Here is a 20808-nt window from a genome sequence, read left to right on the forward strand (position 1 = left end):
GAGACCCACAAGGTTGGCTCTTGGAGTATGACCTCCTTGATTGAGGCCAATTGAAAAGAGATCCCTAACTGAGGCCACAATTGCTTGCCCAATCAGGGAGCCTCACCTGTATCTAAATATGGGAGTGTCAGGACAATTGACACTCCAGATTCTGACTGTGTATCTGAAGCACTCTAGGAGTGGAATTGAGTTTGTAAATAAAGCGAATTTGGTGAAGGGACATTGGCCTCTGAGGAGTTATTTCTGTCCGTAGGTCTACTGGTCTGGATAATATACTGTTCATGCCACAATATAGTTGGTATGGGCAAGTGGGCAGGATATTTTTTTGTGGCCTAGATGAAAAGTGGCAGGGAACAAGGAGGGGCACCTCATTCAGTGGGTGCACTGTCTACAGTGGATGCACCCTCCCCAAGATGTCACCCTGACTTCCTTCCTTGCCGTTGCCCTCCAAAACACAGACCCCCTCCCTGAAAATTAATGGCCATGATATGGGTCGGGGATTGGTTTCCAATGCAAACCAAAGCAAAATATTATATGCTTTTTCCTTCCAATTTAAAAATAGTATCAAGTCGATAGAAAAAGCATACAATACGGCAAAGATTCACGGTCAGTCAGAAGATCGGACAGATTTTAGAAACCAGCAAAGAATGACTAAAACATAGGAAGGGAGAAGTTAGAGTATGAGAGAAAGTTGGCTAGAAATATAAAATTACTTGAAGTTTCTACGTTTTTAAAAGGTAAAAGAGTAGCTGGAGTGAGCATTTGTCCTGTTGAGAGCGTGAATTAATAATGGGAAATGGTGAATAGGTATTTTGCATCTGTCTTCAATGTAGAAAACACAAAGCAGACCAACGGCGGAATTCTGTGGCTGCGCTGGTCTAAAAGCTGGAAATTCCTGCTGGACCGTCAATGGCGTTTCACATTCTCCGCAAACCGCCCGCTAAAATTCCAATGGCGGGCAGGATGGGAGAATTCCAGCCCAAGAGTACTTGAAAATAGGTAAAAGAGAGGGAGGTACTTAAAGTAATCATTATCACTAGGGAAAAGGTACTGGGAAAACTATTACAGTTCAAGGTTGACAAGTCTCCTGGACCTGGTGGCCTGCTTCCTAGGGTTTTAAAAGAAGTGGTTGAAGAGATAGTAGATATATTTGTTGTGATCTTCCAAAATTCCCCAGATTCTGAAAGGATCCCAGTGGATTGGAAAATCGCTAACGTAACACCTCTATTCAAGAAAGGAGGGAGACAGAAAGTATAGGCCAGTTAGCCTGACTTTTGTTGTAGGGAAAATGCTAGTATCCATTATGAATGAGGTATTAGCAGGACATTTAGAAAAACATAACACAATCAGATAGTGTCATCATGGTTTTTTGAAAAGGATGTTTGATTGATTTATTAGAATTCTTGAGGAAGTAACAAGCAACATGGATAAAGGGGGACCTGTAGATGTGGTGAACATGGATTTCCAAAATGCTCTCGACAAGGTGCCACATCAAAGGTTACTTCACAAAATAAGAGTTCATGGTGTAGGGGGTAACATATTAGCATGGATAGAGGGTTGGTTAGCTAACAGGAAGCAAAGAATGGAGATAGATGGGTCATTTTCAAGTTGCCAAGCTGTTACTAGTGGAGTGTCACAGGGATCAGAGGCTGCAGCCTCGCCTATATACAATCCATATCAATGACGTGAATGAAGGGACTGGATGTATAGCAGCTGGATGAAAAATTTTCTGAACCATTTAAAGGTAGGAATTCCCATTCTCGGAACAGATGTGATCGGAAAATCCCGTCCAAAGAGTCTACGGAGAGATTCAGATAGGTTAAGAGAATGGGAAAAAAATTGGCAGATTGGCAAATGTGGGAAAAAGTGAACTTGTCCACCTTGGCTTGAAGAACAGAAAAGCGGCATTTCAGATGAATGGAGAGAGATTGCAAAACTCTGTGGTGCAGAGGGATCTGAGTGTCCTGGTATATGAATCAGGTGCAGCATATCATTACAAAGGCAAATGGAATCTTGGCATTTATTGCAAAGGGAATCAAAAGAAAAAGTAGGGAAGTTATGCTATAGTTGTACAGGGTGCTGGTGTCTGGACTACTCGGTACAGTTTTGCTTTCCTTACTTGCAAAAGGATATAATTCCATGAGAAGAAATTCAGAGAAAGTTCACTCGATTGATTTCTGGGATGACGGAGTTATCGTCTGATAACTATACCCATTTGAATTTGGAAAAAGATGATCTGATTGAAACAAGTAAGATCCTGAGGGGATTTGACAGGGTGGATGCTGAGAGGATGGGTGGAATTCTCTCCCTTTAAGATTAAGTACCATGTAGGGGCGGGGACGTGGAGCTTTCCAACTGTGGCAGCTGGTGTGGAAACACGGCAAATCCTCCGCCCAGAACCTCATTAATTATGTGCCTGGGTATTTCCTGCTGCATTCAGTGGCAGGGCAGGTTCAATGGCCTGTAGTCTGCCATCCTGTCTGGGTGCCATATTGAACAGACGCCCAACATTACTGCCCGCTATCGAAGAAAGAAGATGGAGCTCCTGAGAATGAAGCTGGATCTACTGGAACATTCTGAGGCTGGAAGATGGACCCCCTTCAGGACTCTGAATATGGAAAATCTACCTGTAGATGCCCCCCCCCCCCCCCCCCCCCCGCCTTCCCCCCACCCACCCCCGCCCCCCCAAAATCCCTGACCCACTGTCGGCATGTTCCAGGATTGAGGGCAGCCTCCATCCCGAACTCTGGAGGCAGCACCAGACATTGCTCAGATGAGTTCGGACATCTGCACGCCACATTGTTTCGGGATTTTGGTTAGGGCGTCGGGCCTTCATCTGCATCCCATTAATGGCCTGAGACCATGACCTTTCTCCTCTATATTAACCTTTTTAAAAAATGTATCCCAAGCATCTTTTGTCCAAATGCAAAAACACTCCCTTCCCCTCCCCCACTGGGCCATCTGTCACTTGGTTTTAAGTTTTGTTACATCCTTGCTGCACTCTCTCCAACTCCCAGTAATCACTGACCATCTACTGTGTTCCAGCTGTTCCACCCCCTCTTATACATCGCTGGCACAGTAGTTAGCACTGCTGCCTCACAGCGCCACGGACCCAGGTTCGATTCCTGGCTTGGGTCGCTGTCTGTATGGAATTTGCACGTTCTCCCCTTGTCTGCGTGGGTTTCCTCCGGATGCTCCGGTTTCTTCCCACAGTCTAACGACGTGCTGATTAGGTGGACTGGCCATGCTAAATTCTCCCTCAGTGTACCCGAACAGGCGCCAGAGGGTGGCAACTGGGGAATTTTCGCAGTGACTTCATTGCTGTGTTAATGTAAGCCTGCTAGTGACACTAATAAATAAACTTTAATCCACACAGTTCTCCCTCTCTTCAGCTCTGAAGAAGAGTCACTCAGACTCAAAACGTTGGGCGAGATTGTCCGGCCGCGCTCGCCCCAAAACCAGAAAATCCTGTCTGAGGTCAACGGACCTTTGCATCGTTCCCCCATCCCCCCCCCAAACCGCCCGCCTTCCCGCTACGATTCCTGTGGCGGGCAGGACTGGAAAATTGCCCCCATTATCTCTGTTTTCTCTCCCTACAGATGCTGCCAGACCTGTTGATTTTTTTTCCAGCTTTTTCTGTTCTTCTTTCTGCTCACTAGCTGATTACCCATTCCATTTCTCAGGACAAGCAATAATTTCAGTTCAACCTTCTTGCAACTATTTCTCTCTGTTTCTTCCGCTCCCTTCCTCATTACTTCTGTCTTCCTCTGATCTGCTTTTGTCTCCCATTTTTTCTGGCATCCTCTTTCTCCATCATCTCTTAACCAGCTGCTATAACTGCTTTACTAAATCCCTCCCTCCTTCTGTAAGACATTCCTTCCTTCTCTCTCCTGCCTCTTCAATATGTCTCCCACTCTGTGCTCTGCGGGGTTGGGAAAAGGAATTTTATTCTACCCCATGCATTCTGTGCACCCACGTCATCTGACACTGAGTCTTTTAAAATATGCAGCACAACACCATATGTTATCAGCATGCAACGTATTATTGAGAACAGCTGCTTTGCAAAGTCTAAGACAAATTTATGCTGAGAAGGCTAAGAAGGTTCTTCACAAAACAGTTAGAAGTCTTAGTTCAAAGGCCTCAGAGACAGTTCCTTTACTGTTGCGTGTTACTGTTGCGTGTTACTTGCCGGTAAATCCAGGTGCACAAATACAGCTGGTATTTAGCTCCTTGCTGGTACAGGTGCCTCCATTCTGACAGCTGATCATGCCACAGGGATCCTTGTAGATGTCACAGTGTTTACCTGGAAATAAATTACGCAAGATTCTGTAACAACTTGTGTTTATGTGCTGCCCTTAATGCAGTCCCCAGGTGCTTTATGGAAGTGTTATCAAACAAAATACAGCACTGAACCACATAAGGAGATATTGGCTGACAGATGTTTGGTCAGAGGGGTAGGATTTATGAGGTAAATGAGGATGAAATGGCAGTGACTCAAGGGGCAGAATTTCCCACCCCTCCCGTCACGGGAATCGTAGCGGGCGGGACGCGGATCATGTAAATGTCCGTTGACCTCGGGTGGGATTTTCCAGCCTTGGGCTAAGCGTGGTTGGAAAATCCTGCCCAAAGAGTTTTAAGGAGGAAACTCCAAGATGAAGGCAAATTTACCAATGCTGTAGTGCGAGAACCAGCCACGCTGTACACTTTGGTGTGAAAGACAGAAAGGAAGAGTATTATTTAAATGGTGATATATTGGGAAGTGATATATTGAAAGGATCTCGGTGTCCTTGTGCACTAATTAATGAAAGTGGAGAAACAGATGCAGCAAATAATTAGGAAGGCAAATGGCATGTTGACTTTCTTTGCAAGAAGATTTGAGTTCAGAAGTAGGGATGTCTTACTGCAGTTATACAGGGCCTTGGTAATATTACACCTGGAGTATTGCATCAATTTTGGTCTCCCCACCTAAGAAAGGATATAGAGGGAGTGCAGCGGAGGCTTACTAGGCTGATACTGGGGACCGACCTATGAGAAGAGAGTGATTTGACTGGACCTGTATTCACTAGAGTTTAGAAGGGTGAGAGGAGATCTGATTGGAGTGTATAAAATTCTAACAGGGCTGGACAGACTAGATGCAGGGAGGATGTTTTCCCTGGTTGGGGACTCTAGAACCACAGGACACAGTCTTAGGGTATGGGGTAGACCGTTTAGGAAAAATGTCTTCACTCAGAGGGTAATGGACCTATTGAATTCTCTACCACAGAAGGCTGTGGAGGCCAAATCACAGAATGTTTTCAAGAAAGACGTAGATACATTTTTAGATTTTAATGATATCAAGAGGTAGGAGGGGAAAATGGGAATATGGCATTGAGATAGTGGATCAACCATGATCATATTGAATGGTGGAGCAGGCTTGAAGAACCAAATGGCCTTCTCCTGTTCCTAGTTTGTATGATGTATAAGAAGCCTCAGTGTAAAGGACTGCAAAGTTCTCAGAGGATTGAGAGGTTGGAGTGATTAGGGAGGGAGTGATTCGGGAGGGGGGAGTTGAGAGCCAGAAATAATTTTAAAACTGAGGCATTGCTGAACTGGAAGCCAATGTTATTCAGCGAGCACAATGATGATGCGTGAAGGGAACCTGGTGTGAGTTAGGCTATGGGCAGCAGGGCTTTGGATGAATAAATTGGCTCTCAAGGAGCAACAACACTGCTTACGGTTATAATAATAATCATCATAATATTTTATCTAGCAATACGTGCAGCCCAAAGGCTGAATTGCAATATAACTTACATCTAAAAATTAATACATAGATCAAGCAATCAAGTTTGTAAACATGCAACAACTATGTCGTAACAAACATAGACAAAAATACTAGGAAATATAAAAGTGCGAATCCATAGCCGGCGTAACCAATACTGTACTCCAGCACTGGCCGCTGTTGGAAATTCCTGCCTTGCTTTGTCTCCTTGGTTTCACAGGTTGTGTAAGGGGTTGAAGAGAGATTCTGCCGCTCGGAAGGCTGTCTGGGGAATCCTGCAATCAGCTGGGAACTATTCGGGATCAGTGGATTCTTGTCTTTATTGGATGGGTTCTCCTGCTTTAATGTAATAACTCCACTGGGAAACTAACTGGACCCCCAAGGATATCCAAGATTTATATATTTTTAATGTGTTTTCTTCAGCTTTGAAGTTGTTTTGAAACAGAACCGAGGAAGAGTTTCTGTTCTTGGAGACAGATATTATTAGAAAAAGCATCCTGCAGAGATAACTATCATTATCGAATGTGATAAATAGAGGGTAAAACATTTGAAACTGAGTCTGAGAGAATCCTGATGAGCTTAGGTGAGGCAATGTAGTTTTATGATTCTTCTTTTTTCATCTTAAAAAAATTGTCTTAATAATCTGGCTGTATCTCCCGACCCACCTTCAGCTTGTATGTTGTCAGGCAATGTGTAGGTGAACAATGTCCGACCCCTGCCCTTATTAAACTTTTCCAAACCTGACTGAGACTGTCTGTGGTTAGCCGGACAGAAGTATTTCCATCTGCCACTCTGCGGTACTACAGAATGTAGTACCAGTCTAATGTTGATCATCATTTAGCTGCTGGAATGCTGCCATTTTGATGCATTCTGAACAAGATAGATTTAGCTTTTTGACAGGTAGTGAACGTCCATTGGATTTCGGTGATTACGGCGTAATCAGCATGGTGATAAAGTATCATTTTTGTGAGTTATTGTGTGCAGAGATGACTCAAGTACAATCAGCATCTCCCGTTGAATGCTCGGCACTGATGATAATGATTCCGTCAGGACAGGGTCAACATGGGAAGGTAGGACTTGTGTCAGGCATGAGGCTTGGTTCATTTATTGGAAAGAGCCTGACTTAGGCCTAGGCACAAATTTCAGAAAGTAATGATGTGATTGAGGACGGCATGATGGCACAGTGGTTAGCACTGCTGTCTCGCACCACTAGGAACCTGGGTTTGATCCCCAGCTTAGGTCACTGCCTGTGCGGAATCTGCACATTCTCCCCATGTCTGCATGGGTTTCCTCCGGGGGCTCCGCTTTCCTCTGAAAGACGTGCTGGTTAGGTGCATTGGCCAAGGTAAATTCTCCCTCAGTGTACCCCAACAGGTGCCAGGGTGTGGCAACTAGGGGATTTTCACAGTAACTTCATTGCAGTGTTAATGTAAGGCTACTTGTGACACTAATAAACATTTAAAAAAACTGATTGTGATGAAGCAAATTAATTAAGAGTTTCCAATATCAGGACAGGAACTATTTTTTATAATGAGAGGTTTTCCAGTACAAAGTATGGAATAGTAGATTCCAACTGCAACTGAACTTAAGCTGTTTAATTAACTTTAAATATTCAACCTCTCCCACTCCCCTCAACGGGTTTATTTACTGTTTAGCTGAACTATTCTGTTCAGTAAGATTCCAGATTTGGTCCCTACTGTGTTAACTGACCTCTGATTGGAACATTGCAATTAGCCACAGAAATAGAAGGGACAATTGGCCAATGTTTCAGGTCCTGATCCTGTTTGTAGACCCATTCTCTCATTTGTGCATTTCATTTTTTGTTCGGTCCGGTTTGTAATGTTTTTTCTGACTTCTTTGGGTTCTTCCTCTTTCTTGGCTGGGGGTGTGGGGGCAGGCGGATGGGCAAATGAGTTGCCCTGAGATTCGTAGCAAGTGCTGTTCTACAACTTATTTTATTCATTCATGGGACATAGCTGGCCAGCATTTATTTCCCAATCCTAGTTGAGAGTCATCCACATTGCTGTGGCTCTGGAGTCACATGTAGGTCAGACCGAGTAAGGGCAGCAGATTTCCTTCCCTAAAGGACATTAGTGAATCAAATGGGTTTTTCCGACAATCGATTCATGGTAATCAGTGCATTCTTAATTCCTGATTTTGTTTTTATTGAATTCAAATTCCACTGCCTACCATGATGGGATTTGAACCCGGATCCCCTTGACATTAGCTGAGTTTCTGGATTAATAGTCTAGCAATAATACCACTAGGCCATCACCTCCCCACTCATTGCTGTTATGTAAGAGTGGTCTGAGCATTAGCAACTGTCTCTCTAGCCGCTTCCCCCACCCCTTCAACGCATGGGAATGTGCTTGGCCTCTTCATGATAGAACATTGTGACCAGGAAAATTGCTTTGTGGGGACACTGAGTGGATCTATGTGAAACAGGAACAAACCAGCTCCTAACTTATAATCAACATTAGAAAGACAATAGAAAATCTGTACCGTGGGTCTACTCTGCTTGAAAAGGCATGTGTAGTTTGAAAGCTTCCACTTCAATTAGTCAAAGACTTAAAGGTGTATTCTTCTGCAGCTCTAAAGAAATGTATTCAATGTCCCAACAGATGTGCCTCAAAGACACAGATGTCCATGACCTACCTTCATAATCATCAGGGCACAGGCATTCATATCCATTTACCAAGTCTTTGCAGGTGCCTGAATTCTGACAAGGGACTGAAAGGCATTCATTGTATTCTTCCTCACAATACAGACCATGGTAACCTGTGGAGAAGAAATGTCCTCATACTTCAATTGTAACATGCACTCACAGCAATGTCTCCCCGAGACTGCAGCCGAAGGTGAGCCGGAGAGCAAAAGACAGTTACTGATCTGCATCAATAATGTATGAACCAATTATATATAAATATGACCTGAAGTATAACTGTGGGCAGCTTTGTACTGTGGACGTGCACCAGATACAGGAACTGGATTGAGATTCTCCAGCCATCCAAAATAGTGAATGTATTGTTTACATACAGAGGATGGACAGCACAGAAACAGGCCATTCAGCCCAAACAGTTCATGCTAGCATTTATGCTCCACTCAAGCCTCCCTTAATTATCTAACCCTATTAGCGCAACCTTCTGTTGCTTTTTCTCTCATGTGCTTATATAGCTCTCTCTTAAATACATCCTAATATTTGCTTCCACCACTTTATGTGAAAACAAGTTCCACATTCTAGCTACTCTGTGTAAAGATGTTTCTTCTGAATTTTTGATAATTATTTTATAATGACCTCTGATTTTGCTCTTTCCTGAGAGTGACAGCTAATTACCGAACCACAGGACAACAACTTCAGTCACTCTCACAGATTGTGTAAGAGTACCCATTCCACAAATACACATATCTGTCATTCCCTTAATCTATTCGCTGTATAATCTATTATACAGTCAGGAAGTCAATTGCTGAAATCTTGCTACCGTTCGCATCAGTGGGATCTTACAGTCCCACTGATGGTGCACCCCCACCATGGGTTCCCCCGACGGCGAGGGATGTGTTCAACAGGAAACCCTGTTGACAATGGCGCGACCATAAGATCCCGCCACCAGAGAGCAGCGCTCCGTCTCCCGCCGCTGCAAAACACACTGCAGAGAGGGAGAAATATCCCGCCTTATATTTCTTTCATTATTTCAGGCTAAGGGTGGGATTTTTCAGCTGCGCTCGCATCAAAACCGGAAAATCCCACCCGAGATCAACAGATCTTTGTATGGTCCGTCCCTCGCCTGTTATGATTCCCATGGCGGGTGGGAAAACTCCCCCCTAAGTGTTATTGTTAGTATGTTTTTGAAAGTATCAAATCATTACCACTGATGTTTGATAAATTTACTCAAAGGGTGATAAACAGAATGATAGAACTGGATTGGAAGGCATTTAAAGAGTTCAAATTGCAGTGGAAAACTAAAGGGGCAAGATTGATTGAATAGTTGTCTGGGATTTCCTATGTTCATTCTTCAGAGAGGAAGGAACCTGCTTTAAAATACTGTCCCAGTCTGACCCTGCATCACTGCGATGATGTGCAGCAATTTCTCGATATTATACACTGAGGAACATATGCCTCTTGGAAAGCATCACTTCTTTGTAAATTAATGCTCCACCTTACTGGACAAGAATAGTTGTTGTATTTGGTCTCAGGATGGAATATGCTGGCAAGGCCGTATGTATTGCAGTATATATTGTCCAACTCCAGTTGCTCCCCCTTTAAAGTGCTTCTTATGTTGAAGAAAGTATTAACTGGGTTCCTGCATAAAGCCTCAGCAAGCCCAATCCCAACATTAGCAAGTACTCCACTTATCTCTGTGTTCACTATTTCCATAGCAGCGCGTTACAAACAAGACAAAATCCAGCCCTGACCAACTTAAGAGAATTTGCAAAAATTAACAGATTTTTTCTGGGTTATAACAGGAATTTTTCTCACTATAGGTTCCGCTATGTGGAAAATGACATGGCATCTTCTGCTCTGTGAATTGTGAGTTTTTGAGTGCCCACTCAAACTTGAGAAGGAAAAATGATTAATAGAGAATGATCCAACTAATATAACAATTACCACTGGTGCTTTAATCTAATTATTTTTCAGATGCAAATGCATTTTCTTCTTGGAAACCTTAACATGGAGTCCCTCAACTGTTGTGGTCTGTCTTTGAATGTGTCTCCTCCAAACCCTGACGCTGCTGCGCTTCTGAAGTTGGCTAGAGCTGAATTAGTTAGATGGACTGTTATGAGGTATAGGAGTAGCTTATGTTTCATCCAAAGTCATCTATTCTGTCTCCTTTAGATCATCAACAGTTGAAATAGCATTTTTTCCTCTATTGTTTTAGAGAATCCCTACAGTGCAGAAGGAGGCCATTTGGCCCATCGAGTCTGTACTGACTCTCCAAAAGAGCATCCCACCCAGACCGTCCCCTTCACTCTATTCCAGTAACACCACGCATTACCATCATCAATCCACCGGCATGGTGGCACAATTATTAGCACTGCTGCCTCACAGCGCCAGGGACCCAGAATCGATTCCTGGCTTGGGTCACTGTGTGGAGTTTGCATGCTTCCCGATGTCTGTGTGGGCTTCCTCTGGGTGTTCCGGTTTCCTCCCGCAGTCCGAAAGACGTGCTGGTCAGGTGCATTGGCCATGCTAAATTCTCCCTCAGTGTACCCGAACTGGAGTGTGGTGACTAGGGGATTTTCACAGTAAGTTCATTGCAGTGTTAATGTAAGTCTACTTGTGACACTAATAAATAAACTTAAAACCTAACATGAACATTCTTGGAGGAAACCGGAGCACCCAGAGGAAACCCATGCAGACATGGGGAGATCGTGCAAATTCCACACAGACAGTGACCCAAGCCGGGAATCGAATCCGGGTCCCTGGCGCTATGAAGCAGCAGTACTAACCATGTGCTAGCCACCATGTCTTTCTAATACACTTTCCAACCAGTTTCATCTGAATGTTACATAAATAATAAATAACATTTCTAATTGAAATAAAACAAGAGCATTTTTTGAATACAACTATGACAGCTCCGTGCAAGTCAGGTCAACTCGGTCAATAGGTGGCAGTATTAAACTAAAAACAGAAACAGCAAAGTCAAAAACATTCAGCAGGTCAGACACTATCAATGGAGAGAACAGGGAAGTTAACATTATGACGTGTCCCCATCTGTTACCTTAACTCATTTGCTGAGCTAGTGCCAACCACAGAAAAAGCAGAACTTACTGCCCCAATGTGAGCACAAGACATGTCTGTGCTGACCTTTGTCAAGATTTTCACAACTTGTGATATTTTTAGTAAAGTCCAGTACATCGTTGTCCCCCAGAACAAACTACAACCCTGACCATGGATCAGTGTTACCAATATGAATAGATGAGTTCTCAATAAATTCTGGTTTAATCCTCTACTCAAATAGTGGGCAAAGGAATGGCACAGTAATGTACTAAGCACCTGCTTGCCAATGTCTCGAATAGTAACATCTATGCCATTGTCTCTACTTCACTTAATGAGCAACAGTATAAGCAGTGCCACTGCTCCTTCTGAGTAGTTTTCTCCCACATGAATCACATGTATAAAATTTGAGAGATACTATTCAGCACAATGGGTGGCACAGTGGTTAGCACTGCTGCCTCACAGCGCCAGGGACCCGGGTCCAATTCCGGCCTCGGGTCACTATCTGTGTGGAGTTTGCACGTTCTCCCCATGTCTGTGTGGGTTTCCTCTGGGTGCTCCAGTTTCCTGCACTCCAAAGATGTGCGGGTTAGGTTAATTGGCCATGATAAATTGCCCCTTAGTATCAGGGGGATTAGCAAGGCAAATGCGTGGCGTTATGGGCATAGAGTTTGGGTGGGATTATTTGCAGTGTAGGCTCGATGGGCCAAATGGTCTCCTTCTGCACCTTAGGGATTCTATGATTCTATGAATATAGGGTAAGAATTTTAGTTTCCTACAGGTGTGAATATGAAAGTGAGCAGGTGTGGAAATTCATGCGGCCAAGTTGGTTTGCCAGCAGCATCCCACCTTCGGCCGATATCTAAGTGAACTAGTTAAAGCCTAATAAGACCTACGGTCAAAGACGGATTGGAATTTTTCAATTGGCCTGCCGGCTCCTGAGGTCTTACAGGCTAGGCTAGCTGGCTGAAGGAGGCCTTCCAGTGGGAGACCTGGTAGGGGCAGCACTCCAGGAAGACTTAGAGGCCTGCCCATGTGCCTGGTTGCAGCTGGGGTCAGAGGCCACCATGTGGGGGTGGGGGACTCTCCTCCACAATGGTGGCCTTGCTGCTGAGGACATTTTTAAATTTGAAAGTTTAAAGAGTTGCAGAGAGGGTGTGTCAATATGGAGGCACCAGTTCTATTATCTGAACTGTAGGCTTCATCTCCTTCCATCTGGAAGGCATCCTCATGGCTCTCTGGCTGAGAGAGTTCACCCACTGTACTGAATTGGACCGTGAGCCTGCTTCCTGGCCACTGAAAGGCTAATTCAGGAAAATCACTGCTGAGTGACTGTTCCCCATGCCGCTCAGAATGCTGACCCACATTTGACTCTGACATTGGGGTCCAGAGCAAGAACCCAAAATCCTGCAGGAAATAATAATGATCCACCGATGAAGGGGTGTCCAGTCGTTTGGCAGTAGAGTTAAATCACATTATTGGGGCAGTGCAAAGAGCTCTGTATAAACCAACTGAACCCCTCAACTGTATCATGGCCTTGGATCTTACTTTGCAATGGCTATGACTTGTTACGTTAATACAAGGAGTATGATGGATCCTGATTAGCCAAAGTTATCTTTTCTTATCTATATCTATGGAAGTGGGTGGAATGAAACTGCTGTTGACTCACTAACTGGAACAGAGTCCTATTCTATTTAGGTTCGAGCACCAGTTCCAATTTTACAGAATTCTTCCTCAATGTAAATTCAAATCAAAACCATGACTTCTTTAAAACCCTTCCTGCATCTTGGAGAGGCTGTGAAAGTCAAGGATGAAATGTTGAGATAGATTGTTAAATTGCGAGGTGGGCATGAATCTGGTATTGTGTATCAGTTGCCCGTTAGAAATTGTCTGATTGTCACAAATAAATGTAACAAAATGAGTGAGATAGATTTTTGATATACAAGGGAGTCAAACATTCTGGGAGGCAGACAGCAAATGAATTGAGACTACAATTGGATCAGCCATGATCTTATCAAAGGGTGGAGCAGGCTTGAAGCATCAAAAGGCCTACTCCTGCTCCTAATTACTATGTATGTTCATAGGGCGAATGTGTACCACAACATTTAATACTGATGAGCTGCATGGAGAAAGGTCCAGGTGTCACAGAGCGTAAAGTACTATGAGGCTGAAGTCAAAGAAAACCCAGCTGGGCAGCATTGCCAGAACGATCAAGAATAGAAAATCCAAAGATGTGCAGGTTACTTGGATTGGCCATTTGCAGGGTAAATACATGGGATTATGGGGATAGAGTCTGGGTGGGATTGTGGTCGGTGCAGGCTTGGTGGGCCGAATGGCCTCCTTCTGCACTGTAGGGATTCTATGATTCTAAACCAAAAATAGTAAACTGTCCTTGTATAAGACTTTGGTTAGGCCTCATTTGGAATACTGTGCCAACATGCTGGGTGATTGGAGAGGCTTAAGTTACCATAACCTGCATTGACATGTGGGTTTATTTTATTCTAAGTTGACTCTTTTGAAATAATTAATGGAATAGACTCAATCCACCTGGATAGGCTATTTGATTTAGAGGACAAGGGACATGATCATGCCTTATGTAAGGATTGAACCGGGTTAGACATCAGGATTTATTTCTTTCCACAGGGAATTCTCAACATATGGAGTGAAGTGTTGGCTCAGGCTGTGAGTGCAGATGAAATATAAATATTCAGATAGGAGCTGGTGATACTGGCTGACATGACAGAATTTAAACGATAGGTGGTTTATTGGGGGTTGTGTCTTTTGAAACTTGCTTGATTGTAGTTCTTTGCCGTTCCGTTACTTTTTTGGCTTCTTTCCTAATCATTTCAGTGTCTCCCTGTAATCCTCTCCCCTGCTGTTTGCCTCTTTACTCTTGTCCTTTATTTTCCCCTATTTATTCATTTAACTTGGGAAGCTGATGGACAAATCATGATGTGCTGGACAGTCCTACGGAACTGCAGTGTCAAATGCGGTTCATTTCAAATCAATGAAGGAGATTTTCAAGCACCAGTTAGTTGTACCTGGGTCAGTCGATTTCACAACCTACAATCTATCTCCTTGGCAGCTGTGACTTCTTGGTTCAATATATGGGCCAAGATTTTCCAACCCAGATATGGCGGAACCGGCCTCAGGAGATTTGACAGCCTGGCCAAAGGTCCAGGGCAGACTCAATGGGCCGAATGGCTTCCGTCTGCACTGACTCTGTTCCACTTTAAGAGTTTTCCAAGTAAAATTTTCTCCATCCTAATTGATCCAGACTTTTTTCCTCTGGTTTGTACAAGTGCTAGGAGATTTTATAGCTGCATAAATAGCTCTGTACAAGTATAGGGCAGGCTTGATTGGCCAACTGTCTTGTTGATATACCTAAATAACTAACTAATCCGATTTATCCTTATTAATACCTACTTCTATGAGGTGCAAACAGTCCTTAATGTTTTATTTGCCGCATTGCACTGCACCATCATTTTTGAAGTTGGCAGGTCATAGAATCCCGACAAGAAGAAGGAGGCCATTCGGCCTATCAAGCCTGCACTGACAACAATTCCACCCAGGCCCTATCCCCGTAACCCCACGTATTTAACATTTCTAATCTCCCTGGCGGTAAGGGGCAATTTAGCATGGCCAATCAACCTACCCCCCCCCCCTGCCACCGCCCCACCCCCTGGCCCCCTCTCCCCCCCGCCCTCCCCCCCCCCCCCCCCCACATCTAACTGCCATCTTTGTATCATCATACTAGAATTCCATAGAAACTAGAAACAGGAGTAGGCCATTTGGCCCTTTGAACCTGCTGCGCCATTCACTATGATAATGGCTGATCATCCAACTCAATAGCCTGTTCCCACTTTCCCCCCATATCCTTTAATCCCCTTTGTCCCAATTGCAATACCTAACTACTTCTTGAAAACATTCAGTGTTTTGGCCTCAACTACTTTCTGTGGTAGTGAATTCCACAGATTCACCACTCTCTGGGTGGAGAGATTTCTCCTGTACCCTTAGACTGTGATCCCTGGTTCAGGGCACCCCCACTATCGGGAACATCCTTCTTGTGTCTACACTGCCGAGGGCTGTCTTAAAGGAAATATCTTTCAAACATATGGGTCACATCTTTCCTGCAGTGAAAATATTCACTGTCCCACTAATGGAAAAGGAGCAAACATTGAGAATTTATCATACCTGGGGCACAAAGGCATTTGTAACTTGTTCCAACGCTGCGGCAGATGCCATGGGAGCAGGGGTTAAGGGCACAGAAGTCAATGAGCTGAGAACAGAGTGATCCAGTATACGCTGGACTGCAGTTACAACTGAAAGATGTGCCATCTGCAAAGCAGGTCCCATTGTTCTGGCAGGGTGACAAGGCACAAGGATCTATCCTCTGCTCACAGGCCAGGCCTGTAAAACCTGCAAGTTAAATCACAGACAAGAATTTTATTGACGCACCAAAAGAAAATGAACATGGCGGCAAAATACACACTTTGGAACATGAGAGACACAATAGGGGTGAAGTTTCTCAGGCTTTCTCCCGCCCCGCCACTGTAACTTGAGCAGAAATTCTAGTCACGTGAACAGACAGGGTTTCTGCTGAACTTTCTCTTAAGATCTGAGGATGGAGAGAAGGAAGCTTTCTGAAATAGAATCATAAAATAGAATCACTACAGCGTGGAAGGAGACCATTCGGCCCATCGAGCCTGCATCGACAATAATCCCACCCAGGCCCTATCCCTGTAATACCATGTATTTACCCTGCTAGTCTGCCTGACACTAAGTGGCAATTTAGCACGGCCAATCAACTTAACCCGCACATTGTTGGACTGTGGGAGGAAACTGGAGCACCCGGAGGAAACCCACGCAGACACAGGTGGAACGTGCAAACTCCACACAGACAGTGACCTGAGGCCGGAATTGAACCCGGCGCTGTGAGGCAGTGGTGCTAACCACTGTGCCATCATATTTGGAACCTGTGTCATTGTATTAAGTATCTACCACTGACTCATTGGGTTGAATTTTATTCTTGCTGTGGGACATCCGAAGACAGATCGGAAGTCCAGGGCAACTAGACCTGGGCTGTTTGCAGGACCAATTAGGCAGCTAATTGTTTGTTGGAAGGACTACTCTCCTTGTAAAGGACAGCTGCCTACCCCCAGGAACTGTCAGCCAATTGGAGGGACAGCAGCTCAGCTGCCAAGGTAGCGCCACTGGGAGTGGTGGCCGCTGCTGGCACTGCAACTAGAAGAGAATGCCATGGAAGGTAAATGGGGGTTGGGTTGTCACACAGCCAATCAGTCAGGTGGGCGGTGGCACATGGGTGAGTTGGCAAGGTCAGGTGGCACCATAGCAGAGGTGTGGCCATTTCCACTGAGGGATCCCTCCATATGACAAACAGTGCCCAAATCGTAGACCCTCACCCCTAAGCCTGCAAGGAGGCTACAAGGATTCACCTGGTTGTTTCCTCAGATGGCTGTGGGCACACCCACTGCTGGTAAAATGCCAGTGACAGCAGGAAGAGGCCCTTTACAGCCTACGTAAGTGGTTCAACTGGGCTCTGGGTGGGATGCTGCCCTCCATCTTACCCATTGCTAGAAGGAAGACGATGGACGCACCAACCCTGCCTCCCCTCGTCGTTTTACAGCCTCCCCACTCCTTTCCCCCACCTCCTAGCCTTTTCCCAAAGAGCTGGTAAAATCCATCCTCTGTGACTACAGTTGGAGGATTCACTGCAGCATCACATAGCCAAACTTGCTTTGACAGTTACTCTTTTACCCATGATCCCTGCCATTAAAGACATGCAATAATGTAAGAACACTATCATACCAAGACCCTGTCCAAGTGATACACCATCTTGAACTGGACAAATGGCCATTCCTTCAGTTTCATTGGGTAAGTAGGTTTAAAATTCCTACTGAATGTTATTATGGATGCACTGTCACTACTAGGGTTACAGTGACACCAGCAGAAGACACACCTCCATCTTTACAAAGCAATAAATATAGCACTCGAATATTGCTGAGCAACAAATTCTCAAGAACAAGGAAGATTGAGGTTGGGGTTTGTGTGAAGCCAAATCCGATAATTAAATCATGTCACATCCAGCAAATAAATAGAAATAATTCCTTCAAATCCTAGTTCACCCCTAAGGTATTAATGTTCCTGATTTATTTTCAGAATTGTCTCAAAGTCCGTGGACTGTGATCCTGGAACTTGGGCCAACTGGTGCCTTTTAACACTGACATCCACTGGAATTTGCTTCCTCATGGGGCTAAAGATAATTCTAAGATTGTGCCCTTTTGTTCTGGGTTCTTGGACTGAAGGAAATAGTTCTGCCATATCTATGCAGCATACATTCTTATCATTTTAAACACCTCATCTAGATCACCCCTTAACCTTCAGGACTAGAGGGAATGCAAGCCAATTTTAATCAACCTGTCCTCATAATTTAACCCTTTAAGTCCTTGCATCATTCTGGTGAATCTGCCAAGGCCAATATATTTTGATTTGATTTACTATCGTCACATGTATTGGTATACTTTTACAGATGTACCATAGAAAGCATTCTTTCTGGTTGTATCACAGCTTGGTATGGCTCCTGCTCTGTCTAAGACCGCAAGAAACTACGAACGGTCGTGAATGTAGCCCAATCCATTGTGTAAACCAGCCTCCCATCCACTGACATTGACTACATGTCTTGCTGCCTCAGAAAAGCAGCCAGCAAAATTAAGGGCCTCAGGCACCCCGGACATTCTCTCTTCCACCTTCGTCCGTCGGGAAAAGACACAAAACTCTGAGGTCACGTGCCAACTGGCTCAAGGACAGCTTCTTCCCTGCTGCCATCAGACATTTGAATGGACCTAGCTCGCACTAAGTTGATCTTTCTCTACACCCGAGCTATGACTGTGACACTACATTCTACACCCTCTCCTTTCCTTCTCTATGAACGGTATGCTTTGTCTGTATAGTGCTCAAGAAACAATACTTTTCATTGTATACTAATACATGTGACAATAATAAATCGAATCAAATCAAATACAGTGAAAAGTATTGTTTCTTGCGCGCTATACAGACTAAACATACCGTTCATGAGCCACAGCGACATGGTTGATTCTCAACTGCCCTCTGAAAGCTAGGGATGAGCAATAAATGCTGGCCAGCCAGCGATGCCCAGGTCGCATGAATGAATAAATAAATACATAGGCACAAGGAAAAGCCATAGTATAGATTTCTGACGAAAAGGCCTTATCATACACGAACATACGAATTGGGAGCAGGAATAGACCACTCGGCCTCTTGAGCCTGTTCTGCCATTCAATAAGATCATGCCTGATCTGATTGTAACCTCAACTCCACATTCCCCATCATGTCTAGTAATCAGTGAGCATTCCCGCCTCTCACCCAGTTACTGACCCATCTCACCAGGATACCTCCAATTTAACAAGATTGAAACTGTCCCGCAAGTAACCTGACCCAGGCAATCAGTCACCTCCAGGGCTGCTGATTTACTGAAGCTTCACAAATACACTTATCTAAATACTTCAGAACTTTGTATTGACAGTGAGCACTTTGTATGTTTATTGTCCACAATTTGTCCTTGATGAATAGCGCTGCCTTATCTGATCGATCGCTTGTTCATCAGGATCCATCAATAGTTCAGCCAAGGCTCTTTATTTTCTTGCCAGGAGGGCTCTGTGTTTTATGTAACTATATTAATCCTACAGCATCAGGTTGGTAACAGTTTTCCTGCAACAAAGGCAACATTGTTGAATCATAGGGCCCGATTTTACCATTCGGGCGCGAAAACGTGGTAAAGTCGGGTGTGAGGCCATTAACGCGATTCGCGCCCGCGTCTGTGCAGATGGTCACTTTACCGAGACCCGGGAGTGGCTGTGATCCGATTCGCGCCTGAAACAGGCGCAATGGCGACTTAAATGCATCTGCATGCATTTCAATTCACTGCCCTCCCACCTTTATCAGCATTTCCCCCTTTTCCGCCGATCTGGAACCGTGCCGTAATGGACCTGCTGAATAAAAGTTTGAATCGGGCGCTCCAGCTGCTGAAGAGCGAGTTCAGCGCTTCCAACGGCTCTCTGACTCAGATCAGTGGTGGGGGGGGGAGGAGGGAGGTGGGTCAGATCATTCTCTGGTGGGGGGAAGGGGGGGAGGAAGGAGGCCCGATCGTTGTCTGGTTGGGGGATGGGGGAGCAGAGCAGATTGTTGTCTGGTTGGGGGGGGGAGGCGGGTCAGATGTATCTCTGGGGGTGGGGGGGGGTGAGGCCAGATCATTCTCTGGGGGGGATAGGGGAGGTGAGGCCAGATCGTTCTCTGGGAGGTGGGGGGGGGGGGGGGGAGGGAGGGAGGAGGGAGGCCAGATCATTCTTGGTGGGGGTGGAGTGAGGCCAGATCACTCTCTGGGGGGAGGGGGGAAGGGAGGGGGGAAGAGAGGCGGGTAAGATGGATCTCTGGTGGGGGGGGGGAGGCCAGATGGATCTCTGGTGGGGGGTGGACGGAGGGGGCAGGGGGGTCAGCTGCCGCTCTGCGGGCGATCGGTGGGGGGGAAGGGGGCAGGGGATCACGATCAGTGGCGGGGGGTTGGGTGGATAAGGGGGACAGTGATGTTGTGGGGGGATGGTGATGTTTGTGGGAGCCATCGCTCCCACTTTTCGCTCTCGGGCTGCTTTCTCCGCTTTCTGCGGCCCAGGAACAATGTGACACGGGTGCGTTTTTTCAAATTTTTTTCTAACTGAGCATGCGCAGTTTAAAGTTCCGATTGTTTCTGACGTGCTAAGCCCCGCCCACAGCACGATTCAGACTCGCAATTTTGTTTTCAGGCTGAGTGCGTTGTAGGGGCGCCTGAAAACAGATTTCCGAGTCGGATCTGAATTGCGCCCAGATTCGGCACTTAGAATGAAAATGGTAAAATCGGTCCCATAGAATCTACAGTGCAGAAGGGAACCATTCGGCCCATCGAGTCTACACCAACAACAATCCCAACCAGGTCCCATCCCACATATTTACAGTCCTAAACTCCCTGACACTAAGGGGTAATTTAGCATGGCCAATCTACCTAAGCCACACATCTTTGGACTGTGGGAGGAAATTGGAGCACCCGGAGGAAACCCACGCCGAAAAAATGTTTTTACTCAGAGGGTGATGGGAATCTGGAATGCGCTGACTGGGAAGGCGGTAGAGGCCGGAAACCTCACAACCTTTAAAAAATATTTGAACGAGCTCTTGAAATATCATAGCATTCAAGGATATGGGACAAGTGCTGGAAAATAGGATCAGGGCGCCTTTAGTGGTAGTTATTGTTGGTGTAAACTCAATGGCCGAA

General features: G+C 45.2%; 1 protein-coding gene across 1 annotated transcript in view; it reads right to left on the reverse strand.

Moving 5' to 3' along the window:
* The window catches only part of dner (delta/notch-like EGF repeat containing), a 319201-nt gene that overhangs the window by 9160 nt on the left and 289233 nt on the right, over nucleotides 1-20808 (reverse strand). Inside the window, exons 8-10 of the mRNA XM_078201917.1 lie at nucleotides 15663-15887; nucleotides 8414-8536; nucleotides 4190-4303 (exon numbers count right to left, since the gene is read on the reverse strand). Of these exons, the coding sequence (XP_078058043.1) occupies nucleotides 4190-4303; nucleotides 8414-8536; nucleotides 15663-15887 (462 nt within the window). The remainder of the gene's footprint in view (nucleotides 1-4189; nucleotides 4304-8413; nucleotides 8537-15662; nucleotides 15888-20808) is intronic.

The sequence above is a fragment of the Mustelus asterias genome, chromosome 3, assembly GCF_964213995.1.
Source record: "Mustelus asterias chromosome 3, sMusAst1.hap1.1, whole genome shotgun sequence".
Classification (NCBI taxonomy): Eukaryota; Metazoa; Chordata; class Chondrichthyes; order Carcharhiniformes; family Triakidae; genus Mustelus; species Mustelus asterias.